This window comes from Euphorbia lathyris, chromosome 2, assembly GCF_963576675.1.
Source record: "Euphorbia lathyris chromosome 2, ddEupLath1.1, whole genome shotgun sequence".
NCBI lineage: Eukaryota > Viridiplantae > Streptophyta > Magnoliopsida > Malpighiales > Euphorbiaceae > Euphorbia > Euphorbia lathyris.
In genome coordinates this window covers 53228906-53249744 of record NC_088911.1, presented here as the reverse complement: position 1 = coordinate 53249744, position 20839 = coordinate 53228906, and the positions used below count along the sequence as shown (strand labels likewise).

General features: G+C 34.7%; 2 protein-coding genes across 5 annotated transcripts; one reads left to right on the top strand and one right to left on the bottom strand.

Annotated features, from left to right (window-relative positions):
- The first annotated feature begins 4287 nt into the window (after positions 1–4287).
- Positions 4288–12868, top strand: LOC136218223 (peptidyl-prolyl cis-trans isomerase CYP63). Of its 4 annotated transcripts, none has more exons than XM_066005000.1 (15): positions 4295–4486; positions 5014–5062; positions 5537–5625; positions 5759–5813; positions 7800–7888; positions 8820–8844; positions 8951–8989; positions 9064–9181; positions 9345–9505; positions 9601–9955; positions 10065–10198; positions 10294–10453; positions 10550–10939; positions 11024–11104; positions 12248–12868. In XM_066005000.1, exons 3-15 carry the CDS (start codon positions 5548–5550, stop codon positions 12624–12626), a joined length of 2064 nt encoding a protein of 687 aa, XP_065861072.1. In that variant the 5' UTR covers positions 4295–4486; positions 5014–5062; positions 5537–5547; the 3' UTR covers positions 12627–12868. The 4 variants fall into 4 exon arrangements, 3 of the variants coding, with proteins under 3 accessions (XP_065861072.1, XP_065861071.1, XP_065861070.1); XM_066004999.1 differs by having other exon boundaries at positions 5004–5062; XM_066004998.1 differs by lacking the exon at positions 5014–5062.
- A 1486-nt stretch (positions 12869–14354) lies between these two features.
- On the bottom strand, positions 14355–17863 carry LOC136218222 (2-methyl-6-phytyl-1,4-hydroquinone methyltransferase, chloroplastic). The gene is made up of 3 exons (XM_066004997.1): positions 17125–17863; positions 16525–16831; positions 14355–14708 (listed from the first exon to the last, which is right to left on the bottom strand). The coding sequence occupies exons 1-3, from the start codon at positions 17673–17675 to the stop codon at positions 14550–14552; spliced, it is 1017 nt and encodes a 338-aa protein (XP_065861069.1). The 5' UTR covers positions 17676–17863; the 3' UTR covers positions 14355–14549.
- Positions 17864–20839: the final 2976 nt, after the last annotated feature.

Below are 20839 nucleotides of genomic sequence, written 5' to 3'. Positions count from 1 at the left end.
TGATTTATGATGAAATAGCTAGGGGTTCATGGAATCCGATTCACATCTCTAGGAATGGATATGCACTCTTTAACTTTTTTTTGGCAGATGGCATAATTCTTATGTGTGAAGCTGATGTCCATCGTGGCATTTTGATCTGATATATTCTTAGGCTTTTTGGAGCTAGTTCGGGGCAGCGTATCAGCCTCACCAAATCAAAAGTTAATTTTTTAGCTAATATCTTTGGAACTACTAGCCATTGTATTGTTGGTTTACTTGCCTTTGCAAAAACATATAATTTGTGTAAGTATCTTGGCATGCCCATTATTCACCAAAGAACAAATAAAGAAACTTATAGTTACATTATAGACCGTGTGTAAGCGCGTTTTGCAAGTTGGAAGACAAATTGCTTCTCACAGGTTGGACGGGTAACTATGATTAAATTTGTTACGACTGCTATTCCTAGTTTTGCTATGCAGACTGTGACTATCCCGATCACCATATGCAACAAAATTGGTGCATTAAATCATAAGTTTATTTGGGGAATGCATGAAGGAAGAAATAAAATTCATTTGCTAAATTGGGGCATAATGTGTAAACCAAATGCGTAGGGGGGCTTGGTATTCGTACAACTAGGGAACTGAATCTGGCGCTACTTGGGAAATTAAGCTGAAAGGTCTTAATTAATAAGGTCGAGCTTTGGGTTAAAGTTATTCGATCTAAGTATTGTCGAAACACACAAGGCCTGTATGTCTTTATTGTTAAGGGATCGACTTCTTGTGTTTGATATGGCATTGTACAGGGTGCCATGGTTCTGTAAAAAAGAGTGGCACAAGTGACTAGGAATGAAAAGGATACAAAATTATGGGTTGATACCTAGTGTGGGGACTGTCCCCTCTTTGAACATGCCACTGTCCAAATTAGCTAGATTGATAGAAGTCTAACAATAACTCATTTTCACACAGGGGACAATGCTTGGAATTGGCAAATGTTTGCTCATATGCTCCCTATGACATTCATAATCCGGATAGTAGCACATGTTGTTTTCATAAGGGAGGAGTGTACTGATAGCTAATACTGGAAAGGTTCTAATTTGGGAGAATACACGGTTTTCTCAGATTATAAAAATGTCATAAATACCACTTATACATGTTTGAGTCACCTATGGAGTCTGATCTGGACTATGCACGTGCCAGAACGGATTCGGTTCTCCCTCTAGACACTGGCACATAGTAAGCTTATGACTAAGAGTGTTTGATGCGAAGACATTTGACGCTGGACTCAAATTGTCCTAGCTGTGGGGAGGAAGAAACAAATTATCAATGGTTCGTTCTTGCTCAAAGGCGACTGATGTCTAGACATCTTTTATTACTCTGCAATTCGACATATATTCTATTTGCAACCTTTCCTAAAGTGGTTGATAATGCTCCCAAGTGAAACAATAAGCTTTTCGAATGTGCCATGGCTGAAACTTTTTGCAATTATCCTCTGGTGGTTATGGAAGTGGCAAAATGATAGCGTATTCCATAGGCAGGTTCCTGGCAGATTCTGGAACCAATTCGTGCTTACAAAGGTGAATGAGTGTGCATATTCTTTTAACTTACTCCTTAACAGAGATAAACAACCCAGTAACATTATTTGAGTGAAATGGCAACATTAAGACTTAGGATGGTGCAAATTGAACACAAATGGTGAGTGTTAAGGCAATCTGGGACCAGCTTCGACAGGAGGAGTTCTTAGGGATTATAATGGTAATTGGCTTGGGGGATTCACAATTAACATTGGTGTATGCTCCGCTACTTTGGCTGAACTTTGGGGGCTATTTTATGGACTAAAGTTAGCTTGGACGAAGGATGTCCAAAAGCTGATTGTGGAACTTGACTCCTATGTGATTGTGAATTATATGAATACAACAACGAAGATATACCACCCCTACTCATTGCTAATTAAGTAATGCAAAGCTCTAAAGGATGAAAATTGGGATATTCAGATTATGATAGTCAAAGCGCGATCCACTTAAGTAGGAATACGAGTTTTCACCTGAGGTTGAATCACATCGATGTACGATATCACTGGATACATGATGTGTTGAATCTAAGCAATTGCAATTTGAGAAAATCCATACCGATGACAATAACTCAGATATGATGACCAAGTCCTTACCTAAGGACAAGTACGAATTTTGTAGAGAAGCAGTTGGACTGCTAGAGCCATCCATCTAATTCGAGAGGGGAAGATTGATAGGTTTCTCTCATTAGTGAAAAAGAGAAAAAGAAGGAAACAAACAATAAGACTATGCTAAGAAAAGAATTGACAATTAAAGGAGGAGAGTAAGGCATTGTTTGATAAAGCACTTAATTGCTTAAATTAAAATGTTAAGCACTTATTTAATTTAAGTGCGTTTGATAACAGTTGTTTTTTCACCACTTAAATTAGTTAATTAAGTTAAAAACCACTTATTTTGATAAGTCAAAATATTTAACTTATCATTTTAAGTTAAACATTATCAACTCATACTTTTTTAAAAATTAAATCATTCAATATTTCCAGCACTTATAATATTCAGCACTTAAAATTCAGTACTTATTTTTTCAGCACTTAATTTTCAGTTTTATCAAACAGCACCTAAGATACTAATTATAACCAAAACTATAATTAGTATGTTTCTTTAGTATAAAGCTGCAAAAATTGTTTTATTTGTAAATGATCATCGGATAAAATCATCTCAGATAATCCAAACTAATTGAAAGAGTTTGAAAAGGTGAGAGAGAGAAAATCCTCCCGAGAGATAAAACCAAGAGAGAGTTTAGTCACCAGTATTTGGTGAGTTTATTATTATATTCTTGTTAATTTTTTCTTAGTGAAATACAAAGAATTATTTTTTCCCATTTTATTTACACAAAGTTGGGAAACGTCAGATTCTGGGAGTGACATATTTATTTATTGACTATTTATTTTTAGTCATCTTTTCCAATAAAAAGGAGAGACTAGGAGCGAAGAGAGGTTCTCCAAGAATAGAGAGGAAAGAAAGACTCTTAATGATTTGAAGTGTGACTAAGACCCCGTTTGGTACGTTGTAATGGACTGTCCATTACAATGGAGGCTCATTATTATGTTTGGTTAGTTATATCATTTTTATCACAACAGAATCACAAATATATCACTTAAATTTTTCTTTGCAAATTTATGTAATGGGCATTACGAGCAAAAGAGATATGAATCCCCATTACGATTAACCCTCGTATTTTTATTACTAATGGCGAAATATGAAAAAAAGCATGAAAACATAAAAACCGAAAAGGTGCAAAAAAGAGAAAAATGTGAAAAAACCGAAAATGAGAAAAAACATGAAAACCACACACAAAAAAAGAAAAAACACGGAAAATGAGAAAAAACGGAAAAGTGAAAAAACGAGGAAAACAATGGAAAAAACAAAAAATGGAGAAAAAATGAAAAATGAAAAAAAAAATGAAAACACGAAAAAAGAAAAAATGTGAAAAACGAGAAAAAACGTGAAATATATGAAAATTGCATTTAAGTAATAAACATACGCATTGTAATGATAATTGTACTTTATCAATTTTATTAAAATTTGTCAACCAAACATGGTAATAGAATAATTATTCCATTCCATTACACATTTGATTACATTACATTACAACGTAATAAGCATACCCTAAAAGTTTTTTGGAGTTGGTTTTTAACCCAAACTCCTCAAAAGTTAATTTAAAAGCCCAGCAAAAGAGTCCATTGGAGATATTATAAAGCAACAACTTGAACACTAATTGACAAACCAATTGAAAAAAAATATATAAAAACACGGGAAATAAAGAAAAGGTACGACATAATATAACCTACAAAACTAGTTTTTGACCCGTGCGATGTTCAGATTCATCTTAATATATAAATATTAACAAAAATATAATTTAATAATTACAATTAATGATATAAAAGTGCTATATAAATTAAATATTATTATTTTATTTTCACATTTACTTTAAATAATATTTTTTATAGATAAATATAATAATATAATATAATTAAAATTAAAATATTATATATTATATTATATTTTTTATCAGTAAAAAAAAAAGAAGGAAATGACACCTCAGCTCCATCGTTACTGTTATATATATATATATATAGATGTTAAAAAAGAAATGAAAATTTAAAATAAAAATAAATGCAACAATAACAAAATCATATAGCAAAATACCCCTGTAAAACTCACATTTTATGTAAATTCCCATATAAATATAGTGCTGAATTTGGCTTGCAAAAAAGATAAATGAGTCAAGCCTTGTTAGTTCCGATCCGAACCCGGCCCGGCCCCATGAGCAGGTGTTAATTTCAGATTGTATCCCTGAGAGCTCGGAGAATTAGCAGGTAATACCTTTTGTTAGCGAAGCAGCGTCTCTTTGAGTTCTTAGTAAGGCTGATTGTCGCCGCCACTTGAATCTCACGTGTCGCCCCGATTTCAGTCAGCTCCGAGTCGCTCACTACCAAGGTTACCTCGAAATTCATCTTCATTACTGAAGTACTCTTTTTTAATTTTGTTTTATCAGATTTTCAAGTCTACAATCTGTTGTTTGTCATTTCAAATCTTTGCTATTTTTACTTTACCATGAATGGAAGTGTAGTGGAACTGAAGTTTAGAAATCTATTATTTTTCAAGTCCTTAAAGATGGGTTAACATTTAGGTTTTAGCCGTGTTTGGGAGGCAGTTAATGGAAGTAAATGGGAGTAATGATATATATAAAATATCACATTAACCGCCAAACACCAACGTCCAAATTGGGGTTTAGTGGCTATGTTGCACGGACACGAACACTAAACGCAGAAATGCTGCTAACTAGAAGTGTCCGTGCAACATAGTTTAGTGGAAATAAGGGAAATTTCATAAATTTATTTGTTTCCGGAGAATAAATTTAACTTTCCTTCCCATTGCTATAAACTCCCAAACTATGTTAATTTTTAACTTTCATTACCTCCTTTAACTCTCACCTCCGTTAACCTCCAAATAGGGTTGTGCAGTTATGCTAAACTAGGATAGCAGGATTTTACAAACAAATTTAGCTGCAAGGTAACTTTCTCTTTTCTTGAGCTTAGTTGGAGTAGTCATCTTTTAGATTTTGAGGCATTTCTCATGAATGATGAATCAACTGGAAATTTAGGGATATGCATAATTGTAGGAATACAGAGGGGAAAGAAATCGTGTTCACTGAAAGTTCATTGTGTTCTTGTGCTTGTGCATACCTTGAGAATGATTTATCAAGCTTTTGGAGTGATATCTGACAAATGGTTAACTGTATATGTATGCTTGTTTCAATGTCATTGTAGGTGTATTTTGTTTTTAGGCCAACTAAAGATCTTAAGTGCTTTTGTTGCGCAAAGCGACTCTTGGAACGAATCCATTATGCTTGACATTTCTGTGTAAACGATTGTTGAGAACAGGATTTATCATAAATAGAAATTTGAAAATTTATGCGCAACAGATTTTGCATATTTTTGTTTATTAACTGGATGATGAATATGCTAAACTTGAGTTCTGTTTCAGTGATACAAAAGATGAGCAAGAAAAAGAACCCTTTTATATATTTTGATGTATCCATTGATGGAGATCCTGTTGAAAGAATGACAATTGAGGTAATGCCATATCCTTAGACCTTAAAACGTTAGTGCTCTAGCTGTACTTTTATTTATTTTTTATTGGACGGAGGTTGATAGTTTATGCATTGCCAATGAGAAACGGTTTGAACTTGTTTGTTTGAATGGACAGCTTTTTGCAGACATTGTTCCTAAGACTGCAGAGAATTTCCGGGCACTCTGTACAGGCATGTTTATTTACTTTGTTCAAATTATAACTACATATGAGTATCCTCCATTAAATGTAAGGCGTAACTAAGATGATATGTATTGGCTGCACATCATTACTTCCAGTTGTGGTGTTTCCTGCATTTTTTTTTGAATTAATTGTCTTGCTTCTTTACACGGTATAAATGTTGTATCAGTGTATTGTTCTTTCAGGCTTTTTTTTTTTGGAAGAGCATTGCTTTTCCTTTGGAAACCTTGGTCAACTTCTTAAGTTGATATTCTGCTTTGTATTCAGTTGCTTTTATCTTTATTTAACGTATATACAGGATGTTTGTTTAACATGGGTTAAGAGTTTACGCGGGTTGCTATTGCAAATTCCGTCCATAAACATCACGTCTTTGTATATTTGTTTGGATAAATGCCCATATAACTATGAAAAATAAATATAGATGCTTAGGGTTGTAATGAGCATTTATGCTGAAAAAAAAGACATAGGATTTGGTTCATGGTAGTAAATTTTGGTATTTTACTCTTCTTGTGAATTTATCTGCCATACTGTATTTCACGATGGATATGACTTGGAATTGGTGGCACCTTGGATATGCATTTGCTATGGCATGGCCTTAATGCTAAATACAAACATGGTGAGGCTATCACATTTATCCTTCATTAAGGACCACTCGCTTAATATGGCCATTTTGTTTTAAAAAAGTTGGTAACATCCTGATATGACCTAATTGAATATCAATTCTGTAAATTTAAAAAGTTTAAAGAATCAAGTTATTTGGGTTTTGATGAATTTCATTTTCTTTTGAGATTCATATATAGCCAACAATAGTGTAGAAAATTCATGAAATTATTGTTGCACCAAAAGTTTATTTGTATACATTAGTTAGTGAACTAGAAATTTGGCCAGTGTGGAAACCAATCTTGAGTTGGTGTTGTTGGCATCAAAGTGGGAGCTGTAGTGGCTCATGATTAATCAGAACACTTCCATTATTTGAGCTAGGTGTATAGTTTTCAAGGACATGTTTCTTTGAAAGATTTCAATTCTAGAAAGATAATACTTTCAGTATTTTCATTTAAATATTGCATTGGCTTGCGTTAACTTGTCAACCGGCTTGTTTGATTGTAGAAACCTATCTTTTTTTTATTTAATTCTGCCTGATAGAGAACAGATTGTAAATGAGACTGTGTCCTGCCAGACTATCAATGGTCCAAGCGCCTAGAAAGTGTATACTAGGAGAAACAGGAAAGCAGCAGGGAAGTAATCCACGTGAGAGAAATTGGAGTTAGTTATTCTGATAGGGGTATCTAGGGGCATGAGCTTGCTCGAAGGATAGGAGACGTGTTATGTTTGGTTAATTTCTGAGCTACAGTTAGCAGTAATTATCTCTTTGTTATTCTTCATTAATCTTTTAAGTAAGTTTCTAACTAATTACTTTTGATAGCTGTAAATATCTCTTGATTTAATCTCTTATCTCCTTCTAACCTCATCTCCTACTTTGTATAGGACTCTTTTCTCTCCTAGTTTTATACGTACTTGTACTTCCTCTTCTCTACAGAATATACAATACTCAATAAAATAGTAGTCTACACTCTCTCTCTCAAAACCTTACTTCAATAAGCAGAGGCTCTACCTTCTATAGAGGGAATTCTCTTATTTCTGTGGGGATTTGGGTCTTTGCTCAATCCTGTCTATATTTCGTTTGCGTTACTGTTTAGCAATGGTCACCTCTTGTCCTTGGAGATAAGAATTAACAAATTCCTTTTCATCCATTTTTCTGTGAGATTCTCGTATCATTAGTATCTTGTTTTTCTGCGGGTGTGTGTTATTGTTGTGTTTCTTGATTACTGCCACATCAAAATGTTGTGAACCTGTGATTCCCAGGAGCCATGTCTCTAATGTTTATTTCATGCTGTTCCTATTTTTGTTGGCCTGAGCATTTAGTTGCATATTGTCTTCATAAGTTGGATTTTGACTGTTGTGCTGTGGTCCATTGTAGGTGAGAAGGGCATTGGGAAAACAACTGGGAAACCTCTCCAGTTCAAAGGATCTTTTTTTCATCGAGTTATCAAAGGATTCATGGCCCAAGTATGTTGTTTATTTTCAATTGTGAATCAGTGTCATCATTACATGACATATTTCTTGTTTTTGGGTTGTAAGTAGCAATACTGTGAAGGCTACTGCTGTTTGTGTATTTGCCTACTTCTGAATTCATAACAATAATTTTCAAGTCATTCATCAACCTGAGATACTACTTTTCTAATTTCTCTATGTCCTAAGTGGAAAATATGGTGCTGAATAAGAGACTATAAAAAAATCTGGTCTCATTTGATGCATTGACTGCTCATTGATCATTTTTATCTTATATCCTGCTAATTACTGTAATTGGTGTTCAGCTAGTTAACTTAACTCTCCACATTTCCTGCCATATGTTGGATACCGTATAAAGAAAACTCAACTTTGACTTATATGGGGATGTCTTTTGTAATTTACAATGTGCTGGTGCCTGGGATAGACATGTTCAATTTATTTATTTTTGCAAGTAAATTTTTAAGTGACTATTGACGACCGCTGTTTGGTTTTATGGTGTGCATTATGGAGCTGTAGCATCAATTTAAAATATATTGGCATTGAGTTTGAAACTGGATTTTGCTTTACTGGATGCTTTTGTCACAAGGTTTTTAAAAGCCCTTGAATTTTGCTGCCTTAAGTAATGGCACAAACCTTAAGTATTTATTCAGGTTCTCTTGCAAAGATGTAACAATAATCCCTAAAAGATCCCTACCTGGATGTGATCTTTTTCCTCTTAGAAGATCACAGTGACACAGTAAAAAATGTAGTAAATTGATACCTTTGAGAAAAAAGTAACTTGGTATCGGATTGATATTGAAATTAGAGGAACACATTTTCTCTCTTTGTGGTGCCTATTGTTTCAGGATACATGTTATTTGTTTTTAGTTTTCATGAAATTTATATTTGGTTGCCAGCAATTTATTCATTCTTTTCCTTGCCCTTACAGGGTGGTGACTTTTCAAAGGGAAATGGTACATTCTCAATTGATAAATCTTCAAGTCTACTAATGAATGCAATTTCTGTCACTTCTATACTCATGCCCAGACAAGTAAGGATGAACCTTTAATTGGTTTGCAGGCACCGGTGGTGAAAGTATATATGGAGGAAAATTTGCAGGTAAATGTAATAGTTACAGACATTTATGTGCCTAAATGATGGTGGGTAGTAAAAGTTCATATTCCCGTTTGCAGACGAGAATTTTCTATTGAAACATGCTGTCCCGGGTCTTCTCTCTATGGCAAATAGTGGACCAAACACAAATGGGTCCCAATTTTTCATAACTTTTAAACGTCAACATCATCTTGATGGGTATAATCTTTTTCTCCTCTGCTGTATCTTTCTCTTGTTTTTGTTTCCTACGCCAACCTTATAGGAGCCTTATTGCTGCTTTGCTTTAGCTGGATCTAAAAAGATAATGATAAGAGAAGATATTTTCAGCTTTCCAGTTTCTCATTTATTTTAAGTGTGGCAGGAAGCATGTTGTCTTCGGAAAGGTCATAAAGGGGATGGATGTTGTGAAAAAAATTGAACAGGTGGGTACAGCTGATGGTAAACCCATCCACCCTGTAAAAATTGTGGATTGTGGTGAAACTTCTGAAAGTAAACTTCCGGATGCTGTTGGAAAAGATGCAGGTAATGAATGGGCATTTAAAGTCAATGACACAAGCAGTTTTGTCTTATTGCTGATCTTTCTAAACTGGACCATGATGCACAATATCATATTCCAGGAAAGAAGAAATTGAAGAAGCTTCCTTCTTCTGATGATAGTTCTGATGGGAAAATCAAAGGAAAAAAGAAAAAATCCTTGAAGGATAGAAGAAAGAAAAGAAAGAGGAGATACTCTTCATCTGATTCCTACAGCTCTGACTCTTATGATTCAGATTCTTCTTCGGATTCTGATACTTCCTCATATTCAGATTCAGATTCATCTGATTCTGGTTCAGGTTCATCTAGTGATGGAAGGCGTAAGAAGAGGAGGTCAGTAAAAAGTGATAAATACCGCCGCAAGAGGAAACAGAGGGACGGACGAAGAGAGAGTAAGAGGGGCCGGCGTGATAAACGGTCAAGGCGCAAATCAAAATGGTTAAATTTATTTTATTGACACATCTCCGTATCTCTTTTTGCCCCCTTAATGTTCTGTAGACTGGCATATTTCTTTGGCCTTGTTTGATTGTTGTGGTTTTGCTTTCAGGAGTTCGGAAAGTGCCAGTGATACAGACAGTACTAATACTACTAGTTCTGATGAAAAAGAAGTTGATCATCGCAAATCTGCTAAAAAAACTGATAATGCGCATGTTGATGAGAAGAAAGTGATAAAGAGTCAAGGTATCTATTCTTATCTCCTCTGGTTATATTATTATAATCATTTCCTTTTAGAATAGGGCTTGAAATGATTGCATAAAGCATTTTTGCTTGCACAGAAAAGAATGATAAGACAAGGACTGCATCAGACTCATCGAGTGAAGAGGGTGAAATGTCTCCAAAGAATGATAAGCTCTTACACAATGGGCATGTCCTAGATACTAAACTGAAAACAACCTCTAATGGCAGTCCTAAATCTAACAACTCGGACAAATCAAGGTTTCTGATTTTACATGTTTGTGCTTTAGATTTTTGGTAGCTTATACATTACCTACTGTTATTGGATGATGCATTGAATTCTTCACTTAATTATAGGAGTGTGACGCCAAGCCCCAAAAGAAGGCCCAATAATGGCCGTAGGAGAAGTCGAAGTTTGAGTCCTAGAAAAGATTCCTCAAGGCCAAGATTTGAAAGTGACGGCAGAAGCCCTGCTAGGAAGTCTGGTGAGCTGAGGCAGGGAAGGTCTTCGAGGAGCCCACTGGGCAATCTTGCCCGCAAATCTCCTGAACCTCGTAACTCTAGCCATGGGCAGCAGCTATCACGAAGCCCATCTCCAAATGGCATTCCCAAGCGTGTCAAGAAAGGACGTGGCTTCACAGAACGTTATTCCTTTGCACGTCGATACCGCACCCCTTCTCCAGAGAAATTAACTTGGAGGTCCCACCATCACGGTGGAAGAAATTTTAATGAAAGGAACCGTGACAGGTGATCTGGTGACCATGCTTTACATATAAGCTTCTATGATCTGTGAACTTGTATAATTTGTTTCCCTCATTTTGCTTTTTGAAGGTATTCAAGCGTTAGAAATTACTCAGACCGGTCACCTCGTAGACGCTATAGAAGCCCACAAAGAGGCAGGAGCCCTGCCAGGTTCTCTCTCTCTCTATCATTGCTAGCTTTCTGTATATTTTGGGTTTATTTGCATCTTAAGGAATCTGTCTTTGACATTTTTTTTTTCATATTGATTTGTCCTTGAAGTTTGAGTCGTACCTCATGATCACTACGGCTTAAACAGGCATATATCAATTATGATATTGTACTCAACCATTTGAAATTCTTAACTATAGGTGGTTACTCTATCAATTTGTATTCTTTTCTAGGTTCTTATCTGGTTCTACTTCCAATTGAGCAGTATGTTCAATTGTTGTTGATTATACTTCAGTAGGAACTGGGAAAGTAAGCTGGCTAAACCAAGTTTTAACTGACTGATTGAAAGTATGACAAGTAATTGCATATTTCACATGAAATGGATGAAGACGATTTTGTGCAGCTTAACCTCTATATATTGGGAAAAAAATAATACATCTTCTAATTAAGTACATGAAAAAAAAACTAAAAAACCTTTTTGCTTCCAAGCTTGCTGTAGCTTGTAATTTGGCTTTTATTTTAGGACTCCGGCATCTCTGCAATCAACTTGGATTTTTTTTTATTTGCTATCTATTTTGGCTTTAAAACGCAGAAGTAAGAAATTTGTGGGGGGAAAAAAATTCAAAGGCTGTATGTCATAATGTTATTTTTTTGTCAATGTTTGGGAAGTAATATGTGCAGCTGTGTGTTGATTCCAAATTGGGCATCACCACTTTTTGGGTTTCAACATCTACTTGTAGGACTTTTAATTATATTGGGCCAATTAAGGAGCCACCTGCACAAACTGGAGAAGTTTATATGTCCTAATTGTACACTTTTACCAGAGAAGACTGGTGCTCTGCCCTCTGGTTGAACTTGATATAGTCACTGAAGCACCAGAAAAATATTTCTGGTTTTAACCAGCCAAGCACCACTTTTGACTCTTCTATTTTCCATAGCTGTGCAAATGAATGTGTATCCCACAAGCCCCACTTGGTGGGATAGTTTTTATTACATACGTCATCAATTAGCCAAGAACAAAACGGCTTCACAAGTTTTGCAATATTATATTATCTTGTTTTTCCTTTGGTTTCATACTTCTGAGCTTAATATAGACGAGCTAATATGCCATCAAATTTTTCACTACTTTGCATTCCATTCTTATAGATATGGAGACCGAAGAGGCCGAAGTAGAAGCATTTCTCACAGTCCACTTGGTTATCGCGGCCAATACAGGGATCAAGAACGCAGCCGAAGTCCAATATGTAGTCCTAGTCCAAGAGATAAGCGACCTGCCATTGATGAGGGTCTAAAATCTCGTTTGGGACCCCGAGTTGATGCTAAGCGTTCTCCTGACAAAGAAAGATTGAGGTCCAGGTCAAGATCCATGTCTAGGGGCAGTGGATCCTCTATATCTGGATCTCCTGATCCTGTGCCACGAAAACATCATGGCGGGAAAGCAAGCCGGTCTAGATCAAGTTCGGCCTCTGGACAGAGAGGTTTGGTCTCCTATGGAGATGCCAGTCCTGATTCTGGAAGAAAGTAACGGGGGGTCCTTTTGGTCATGTTAAAATGAGATGGCATAAATTTGTTAGTAGGCTTTTATTATCTGAATTGGTTATGAATTCATTGCGAAAAGTTGAACAGTTTTGGGTGGCATTCCAATTTTCATTATGTATTTATCTGTTTCCCTGTGACTGGAGAAAAAGGCTGACATGAAAACTGATGTAGTGGAACTTTTCAATTATATCTTGGTGAAGTGATGCATCATATTTTCTTTTTTTATAATTCGAGGTGCTAACTTTTGCTTGATTAGGGTTGGACTTCAGGCATTTGCTGACACTGTAACCACTTGTTTCTGTTTTTATATGGCGCAGTAAGCGAGGTCCAAGACTCATCTGCCCTAAATTATAGGGCAAACTACAAAAACTAAATAAATAAATAAATGTTTGTGGTTTGTCATGTTAGCATAGGCTTGTAAATGAGCTGGCGTTCTGCTTAATTTATAAACGAGTCCGAGTTTGAGTATGGAAAAACTCAGTTCGAAAGCTTGCGAAGCTCGGTTATGTACCCTCGGTTATAGGTATGTGAATATATTCATAAACAATAATGTTCATTAATACGTTTATCAATATATCATCATTATAAAATAGTGTAATTTAAAAAAATTGTTGCTTGCGGTACGTACCTCATGATTTTATTATCAATAATGTAATTTTAAACTTAATTGACAAAAATTCAAAAAATAAAGGGGATTTATTCTCTACTTAGAAAATAATACAAATTTATTATCAATAATGCAATTTCCAACTTAATTTCAAATCTCCACAGGGATCCTGATTTTTTTAAGTTCTATTATATTATATATGTTATATGTATTTAAATTAAAGGATAAAACTGTGCTAGAAAAATAGCATTCTTTGTTTTTCAATTTCTTTCTTCAACCAATACAAACAAAAAAAGCTACCATGATTCCACGTTTTACGGTGTTCTTATCTTGGTTGCCCTCACAACGCCCGCCACCGCCACAACTTGGTTCCCGTAATTTTTTTTTAAACAGAAATTGACATTTTCGTTTTGCTAAAAATAAGAATATTTTAATTTGACACTATAAAATTAACGGGCCTCAAAATGAAAAATTCTAAAAATTAAAGTTCTTTAGAATCAGGTTCACTACAAAAATAATTTTTCTATTTTTCTAAAATCATCATTTTCGATGCGTTCTTTCTCTGATCATTCATTTTTTTTCCTCACCAAATAATATCTAAATGATCTAAAAAGTTAAAAGTTGAAGAATTAAACTTACTTATAATATCATCAAGTCATTGGATTTTTCAATTTTAAAATCGTCAAAACTCATTTTAATTTTGAGGTCATTGGTTTTTAGAAAAACGAAAAACCCAGTCCCCGTTTGGACAAAAAAAAAATCTAGAGGTACTTGTTAGACAAAAGGTGAAATAGTTTTTGGAATTTACTCTAAAATAAACGAAATTTTCATCAATTAGACTTAAATTACACGTACGGGTGAACATTAGATTTAAAATTGCATTATTTTATACTTAGAGACTAAATCCGTTCTTCCTCAATAACCATAAGACTAAATTTGCTCCTTACTCCGCTGCTAATCATGAAAAATATAGCTGATGTGTAAGGGCAAGTCCTGTCCCATCATGTTATTACAAATGTGATATGAGAAGAGTATATCTGAGTTAGGGCAGAGGAAGCTCTTGGTATGGGAAATTCGGTGCATGCTTCTGAGCATTGCATACAAGTCTTATCAACCTTGGATTTTAAATAGTAGCATATAAACCGAAACAGTTGCATCTAAAAGCATGTGTACATGTGTTAGTTTGTTCAACAAGCTAAATTTTGGTCATAGATGGGAAACAATTGAAAACCGTCTGATTTATATAAAAAAAAGGACAAATCCACACTTAGTGGAAGTCTAGAAGCAGCTCTACATACTCACTTAGATTGGTCTACCTTTGGGCACAATTTGATCCTTAAGCCACATGTAAATAGGGACCAACACATAGTATGTTGCTGCCATTGCACCCAAAAGAAAACGCATAAGGAACACGAATCGGTTTACAGGAGGCCTTTCGACGTCCTCTTCCTTTGGACCAAGCTGTAACGAAAACAAAAATGAATAATTGAAGAAATAAGGGACATTTACATTTTGCAGTAACAGAGTATTCATCAATCAAAATAACAAAAGCTAGAAGCAGATAATAAGATACATTTTGTAAGTTTATGCAAATGAAGCTGCAACCTACTCAAAACCATGAGTTCCAGCACCCTAAACCCTAAACTCTGCATCTGACAAAATCCTTCCTCTGCGAATTTGGATCAGATTCTACATTTTAGTTTTTATATCCAAGCCTCTTAAAACTCCGTGCTTGTATACGAACCCAAGGTTCAACTTATTCAACAGCGAGCACAAAAAAATCACAATGCCTGAGATTCAGCATATTACATAGTTTGATCCCTAAACTGACAATTTGCTCCTTTCATACTACACATAGGCCCAAAACAGCATTATTTGCACCAAAACGTTTGATCTATGTATTTAAGTCTCAATTTTCATAAAATGCAGTGAATTTGTAACTTAATGATAATATATTTTCATGTCATCTTAGAAGCAATCTTCCATATTAAGAGAGACAAAATAGAGGCACATCCACTAATCCAGGTTCAGCAGAAACTGAATTGCTGCTGCAGGAATTCATCACAACAAAAGTTCCTTTAACAAAAGATATGCAAGTTAATCTTGTTTGCGTTAAAAGAAAAAAGAACCCCATGACAAAACAGCACAAGATTTCTCCATTTAGCTCGAGAGATCAATTCTTGTTTGTGTTAATCTCGTTAGTGACAATAGATCACAATAATTAGTTTGTTGTTAAAGATGAACCTTGTTTAATTAGAGCTACAATTACTAAGTGCACAATATCTAAGTTTTCCATTTTTCTTAATATTTATTTTTTAGTTATCATGAAATAAACTCAATTTCCTGTAGAAACGATCAACGAATGCACTAACCTTATAACCAAATGACAAAATTCTAATTCTTATAAGCTGCACTAATTGAATTCTTGATTGCCAGTAAAACAGAGAAGTAGACAAAAGGACGCCATACAAGTTAGTGCTATTTTGCAGCTTAAATATACACGGAATTCAACCTGAAAGCATTTCTACAGACAAACAACCACAATTTTAAGTTAACTTACAGAAACAAACCTCCACAGATGGTACACATCCTCATGTGTCCACCTTAGGGTCGGCTTGGATGGAGGTTAAAGAAGATTAAAAAATGGAAGTAAGATAACTAATGTTGCTTAACCTTGTTTGGGAAGGATTTTGAAGGTTAAATTAAGGTTATGGAAACGGACACTGGGAAAAGTTAATTTTTTTTTTTAAAGTATAGCTAGGAAATGGTAATTGAAACCGACATGAAATGCAGAAACGCAAATGGAGAAGAGTTTCTGTGCAACATAAAGGGCAGCACTATTTCTATTAGCTTCATTTCACTCTTCCTCTATGTATCACAGAAACGGAAACCCAAACGTAAACGGATACTATTTTTAAGAAAACTTAGCTAGGAAACGGTAATGGAAACACAAACGAAATGCGGAAACTCTAAAGAAGAGTTTCCGTGCAATACAACTCGTCCTCCTTTCCCTCCCATCCAAACAACATCCTAGTAAGGTTGATTATTTAGCTTCATGTCACTCTTCCTCCTTTCCCCCCCTTCCATTATTTAAGCTTTCATAACCTTCGTCCAAGCAGACTCTTACACACACACACACACACACAAATGCAACATAATAGAACACATACATAGATAGAATGAAAGCAAGTTGATCCACAAACACAGAGCAACATAAGCAAGAAACTGCTGTTTCAACTTTTAATCACTATTCAATGAACAAGTGAAGAACTTTTACCTGTAATGGGGAATCTCCAGATGCAGGTTTAACACCTGTTACAGAACATCCCATGATCAACCCATGCCTCCGAACACCACGATACCATTTTGGACCAATTCGCTTCAGTTGAACATTCTTAAAACCAGCTTTTTCGAACCATTCAATGTACTCTTCCTCCTTTGGGAAGAGCATCCATACATCTGCAAAGAAGCGAGACAACCAAAATGTTGGGTAGACTGGACCAATTAGGCAGGCTTTTCCTCCTAGTTTCAACACTCTGTATGCTTCCTTGATGCCCCGTTGTGGATCAGGCCAATACTCAATACTGAGAAAACACATAATTGTAAGTTCAACTTTTGATAAAGTTATTCAAATTTCAATAAAAGCATAAAATTAACGATCAATCTACCATAATCCAATTCCTAGAATACCAAATGAAAGGCCCAAAATTACATCTATGAACAATTATGAAATTTGTAAAACCTAATTGAGTCACACAAACAACCAGAAAAACATGGTAAAAAAATGAAAGAATTACGAATGTAAATCATAATAACAATGCAATGCAGTGTAGCAAAGAAAAATAAAAAATGAAAAAGATAGGAAAAAAAGAGATACCTTCCAGCGGAGACATATCTGTCTGCATAATCAGTCCGGAAAGGCAGATCCTCTGCATCACCTTCAATAATCTTACAGTCCTTGAGGGGCGCCTTCTGCTTGGCCTTTGCAAGCTGATGAGGAGATTGATCAAGAATGGTGACATTTTTAGCATCCACATGCTTAACTATACCCAAAGTAGTGAAACCAGTGCCACCGCCGACATCTACGACTAACATATTCCGGTCAGTAAGATCAGCCGGTTCAAGCGCATCATCTCTCATATCTTCAGTCCAATGGCCAGGGTTGATAACATGGTCATATACAATTGAAAGAAAACGGTAGAACCAAAAAGCCTCTTTCTTGTGCTGGATGAACCTGGGTTGAGAAGCAGGGCGAGAGGCTGATAAGCTGCACTTAGTTGTAATCATTCTGGCCTTGGAGATTCTGGTACCGGAGATTAAACTGAGTTGAGGAAAATGCTTTCCATTGAAATCTGAGGCGAAAACGCCTAACCCTGGAGGTCTGATGAGAGTGAGATTTTCGGCTCCAGAGAGCATTTTGGAAGCCATAATGAAAGATTGATTGTGTATGGAGAAAGAAAAACAGATGAATTTGGAGAATGAGAAGAAGGAATGGAGTGAGGATGATGTAGAGATATAAGGTTGTGAATTGCAGATAAAAAGAGTGAGTCGCCTCACTCACTCAGGGAAGGGAAGCGAGACATTTGTCTCCCTCACTGAATCAACTCAATGCTAAACAACAGCCACATGTTGGCATTGCTTTGCATTAATACCATTGTTTATTTTATTAAAAAAAAAAAGCCTAATAGACTCCGAACTTGTCTAAAATAGTAAACCGACTCTCTACGCTTTACAAGTAGTTCACCAGCTCTCTAAACTTACTTATTTCGTATCACCAATTCTTAAACTTATCCATAAAAGTAAATTGACTCCCTGAACTTTATACGTATCTCACCAACTCCCCAAATTTGCTTATTCTATAACAACTAAATATAGATTTATTACAGAATAAGCAAGTTTCGAGAGTTGGTAAGATACGTACAAAGTTTAGTTGTTACAGAATAAGCAAGTTTGAGGAGTTGATGAAATACGTACAAAGTTCAGGGACCTAATATACTTTTATGGACAAATTTAAGGAGCTAATGATACAAAATAAATAAGTCTAAAGAATTGATGAAACACTTGTAAAGTTTAGAGAGTCAATCTATTATTTTATACAAGTTCAAGAAGCCGATGATGTATTAGGTCAAAAAAATCATTAAACCTTCCCTATTTTATTAGAATATATTAATTCTCTAATCATTTTTTATCACATTAAATTCAAGATAAAAAGAAGTTTTAAAGGTAAAATTCGATTAACATTTCATGTCAACAGTTCAAATTTTATATTTTTTATAGTTTGAAAGTTGTTTTTAATATACATAATACTTAGTGTTAGTATAATATCTTAAAAAGAATATATTTTAGGATATTTTATTAATGGATAGAGGTTATGTTTACTTTGTTTTTAATAAAGTAAGAAGTCATTTTATATTTGTTTAATTTATTACATAGTTATATTGTTACATCCATGTCGAAAAATTTAAAATATTTTATACTCAAAATTAGATTATGCTATATATATAATTTTATTATTGTGGTTAATTTAATATTTTAGATGTAAAATTAAAAGTTTTGTGTAAATAAAAAATAAATGATTTTATTAAGTATCAAATGTGGTATTAACCAATATTGTTTTGATGATACAGACCAAAATGTATTTCAAAATTATATAAACAAAATTGTTTTAATATATAAATATATATATTATTTAAAAAAAAGAAAATTGATAAGCAACGTGATAAATGACACCTATATATTACATGTCAATAATTTAATACACGTGTCAACCTTTAACTAAGGTAAACTATATTTGTGTAACTTTTCAAGTATATAAACATTATATATTGCATTAATGAATCTTTGTTAAGAAAATAGATAAAAAAAAATTATATTCCGATGTGTCTACCGTCTATTTCCCTACAATCCATTCTCAACTAGAACTCCAACCAAGCCTGATAATGCCAATGCTCCCTGGATTGAAATTCATTTAAAGAAATATACTATTGAGGAACCTCCTCTATTTAAGACCTCTCCGGTTATAGACACTAGAGTTGGATTCCTATGATAAAATCTATGAAGGATGTTTCAAAAATATGATCGAAAATGGATCATAGAAATATCACTCATTAGAAAGTCAAAACCAATCATTTTCCATTAAAAGTCAATTTTTTAGAGAGCCAAATTGAATCTTGGGACATCTTAGCGAGTTATATGCTCCGAAAGTGTCCTACCACAGTTTTTCAGGCTCAGTTTTGAGGTCTAATGAAGTGGTTGTAGCTAGGTAAAATTTTGGATGAAATTGGAAAGTAACTTTATATAGTCCTTTTAGCATTAGGTCACAAAAAGTATGGATTGTCGAAATGAGTCCAAAGAAATAAGAACCGTTGAAATCAAGGGTTGAAAAAGGAATTTTCAGAGCTAAAATATAGCCGAGGGAGGATTGAAGATGGACCCATATGTTGGCTTATAACTGGCACGCGTCTGACATGTTGTAGACACGTCAACCATGACTCGTTGTATCAGGCATATAATTTTCTCCCCATTTTATGCTTTTTTGAATTAAAGATATAAAAATTTATTTTTTGACCATTGTTTCTTTCCTTTTCCCATTTTTAACCCTGAAACCCTAATTTGTGCCTATAAATAGCATCTCTTAGACCAATTTTAAGGGAGGTCGATAATTACTCCGAAGCACAGCTGAAACCTTATCAAAATAACTCGAGTAAAATCTATTTTTCAGAAATGACCCATGTCCATTCTTCGTGATTTTTTAAAATCCAATAACATAGGAGATATCAAGCGTATATAAACTCACCACGTGACATTTACAAAACCCGGACCATCACAGGGGAAAAGAGAACACATGGCATCACTATAGCAAAACTGCTCAATACGACCCCATCTTGAAAGCCTTGGCTTGGAAAGTCTCTAAAGACCCCATCAAGGATCTACTCCTTACAACAATCACGTCCGATCCTATGAATCACGGATCTAATGGGCTTAAGGGATATCAAGTCTTGATATAAGAGCACACGTTCATCCATTAACATGTGACACGTATTTATACATACAGGAAGGTTGGTTAAGCTTGGCTTGAGGCGTGTCCTTATTTATCTTATCTAATTTGCTTACTTAGTGTTGTAGGTCATTGCCAACTTTAGACCTCTTGTTAACACGTTGGTTGAACTTGAATATAAATTAATTTCTAGTCAAATGATAATGATCTGGTTCTTGTGGACATAAAGTGAAAAGAACGTGTTGTAACATGTTAATATGAAGATCAACACATCTTGTGTATTTTGTATTGTAGGGAGCAAAAGGATGGAAGAACTTGCAAAGAATGGGCATACTTGTTGAAACACCTTTCCACATGATTTTGATTTGACAAAATTATTTAAGTAATGATAAAAATATTCTAACACATTAAATTTAAATGCTTTGATTTATTACACTAATGTGTTTGTTCAATGTTGAGTTTAATTGTTTACAAGACATTAAGATTAAAAAGCCCAAAGGCCCTTAAAGTGAAAGTCAAGCCCAAGTCAACACATCAAGACCATTCGGTCCAAAACGAAGCCGTATCAAGTAAAATCACGACTCAGCGAAAGAAG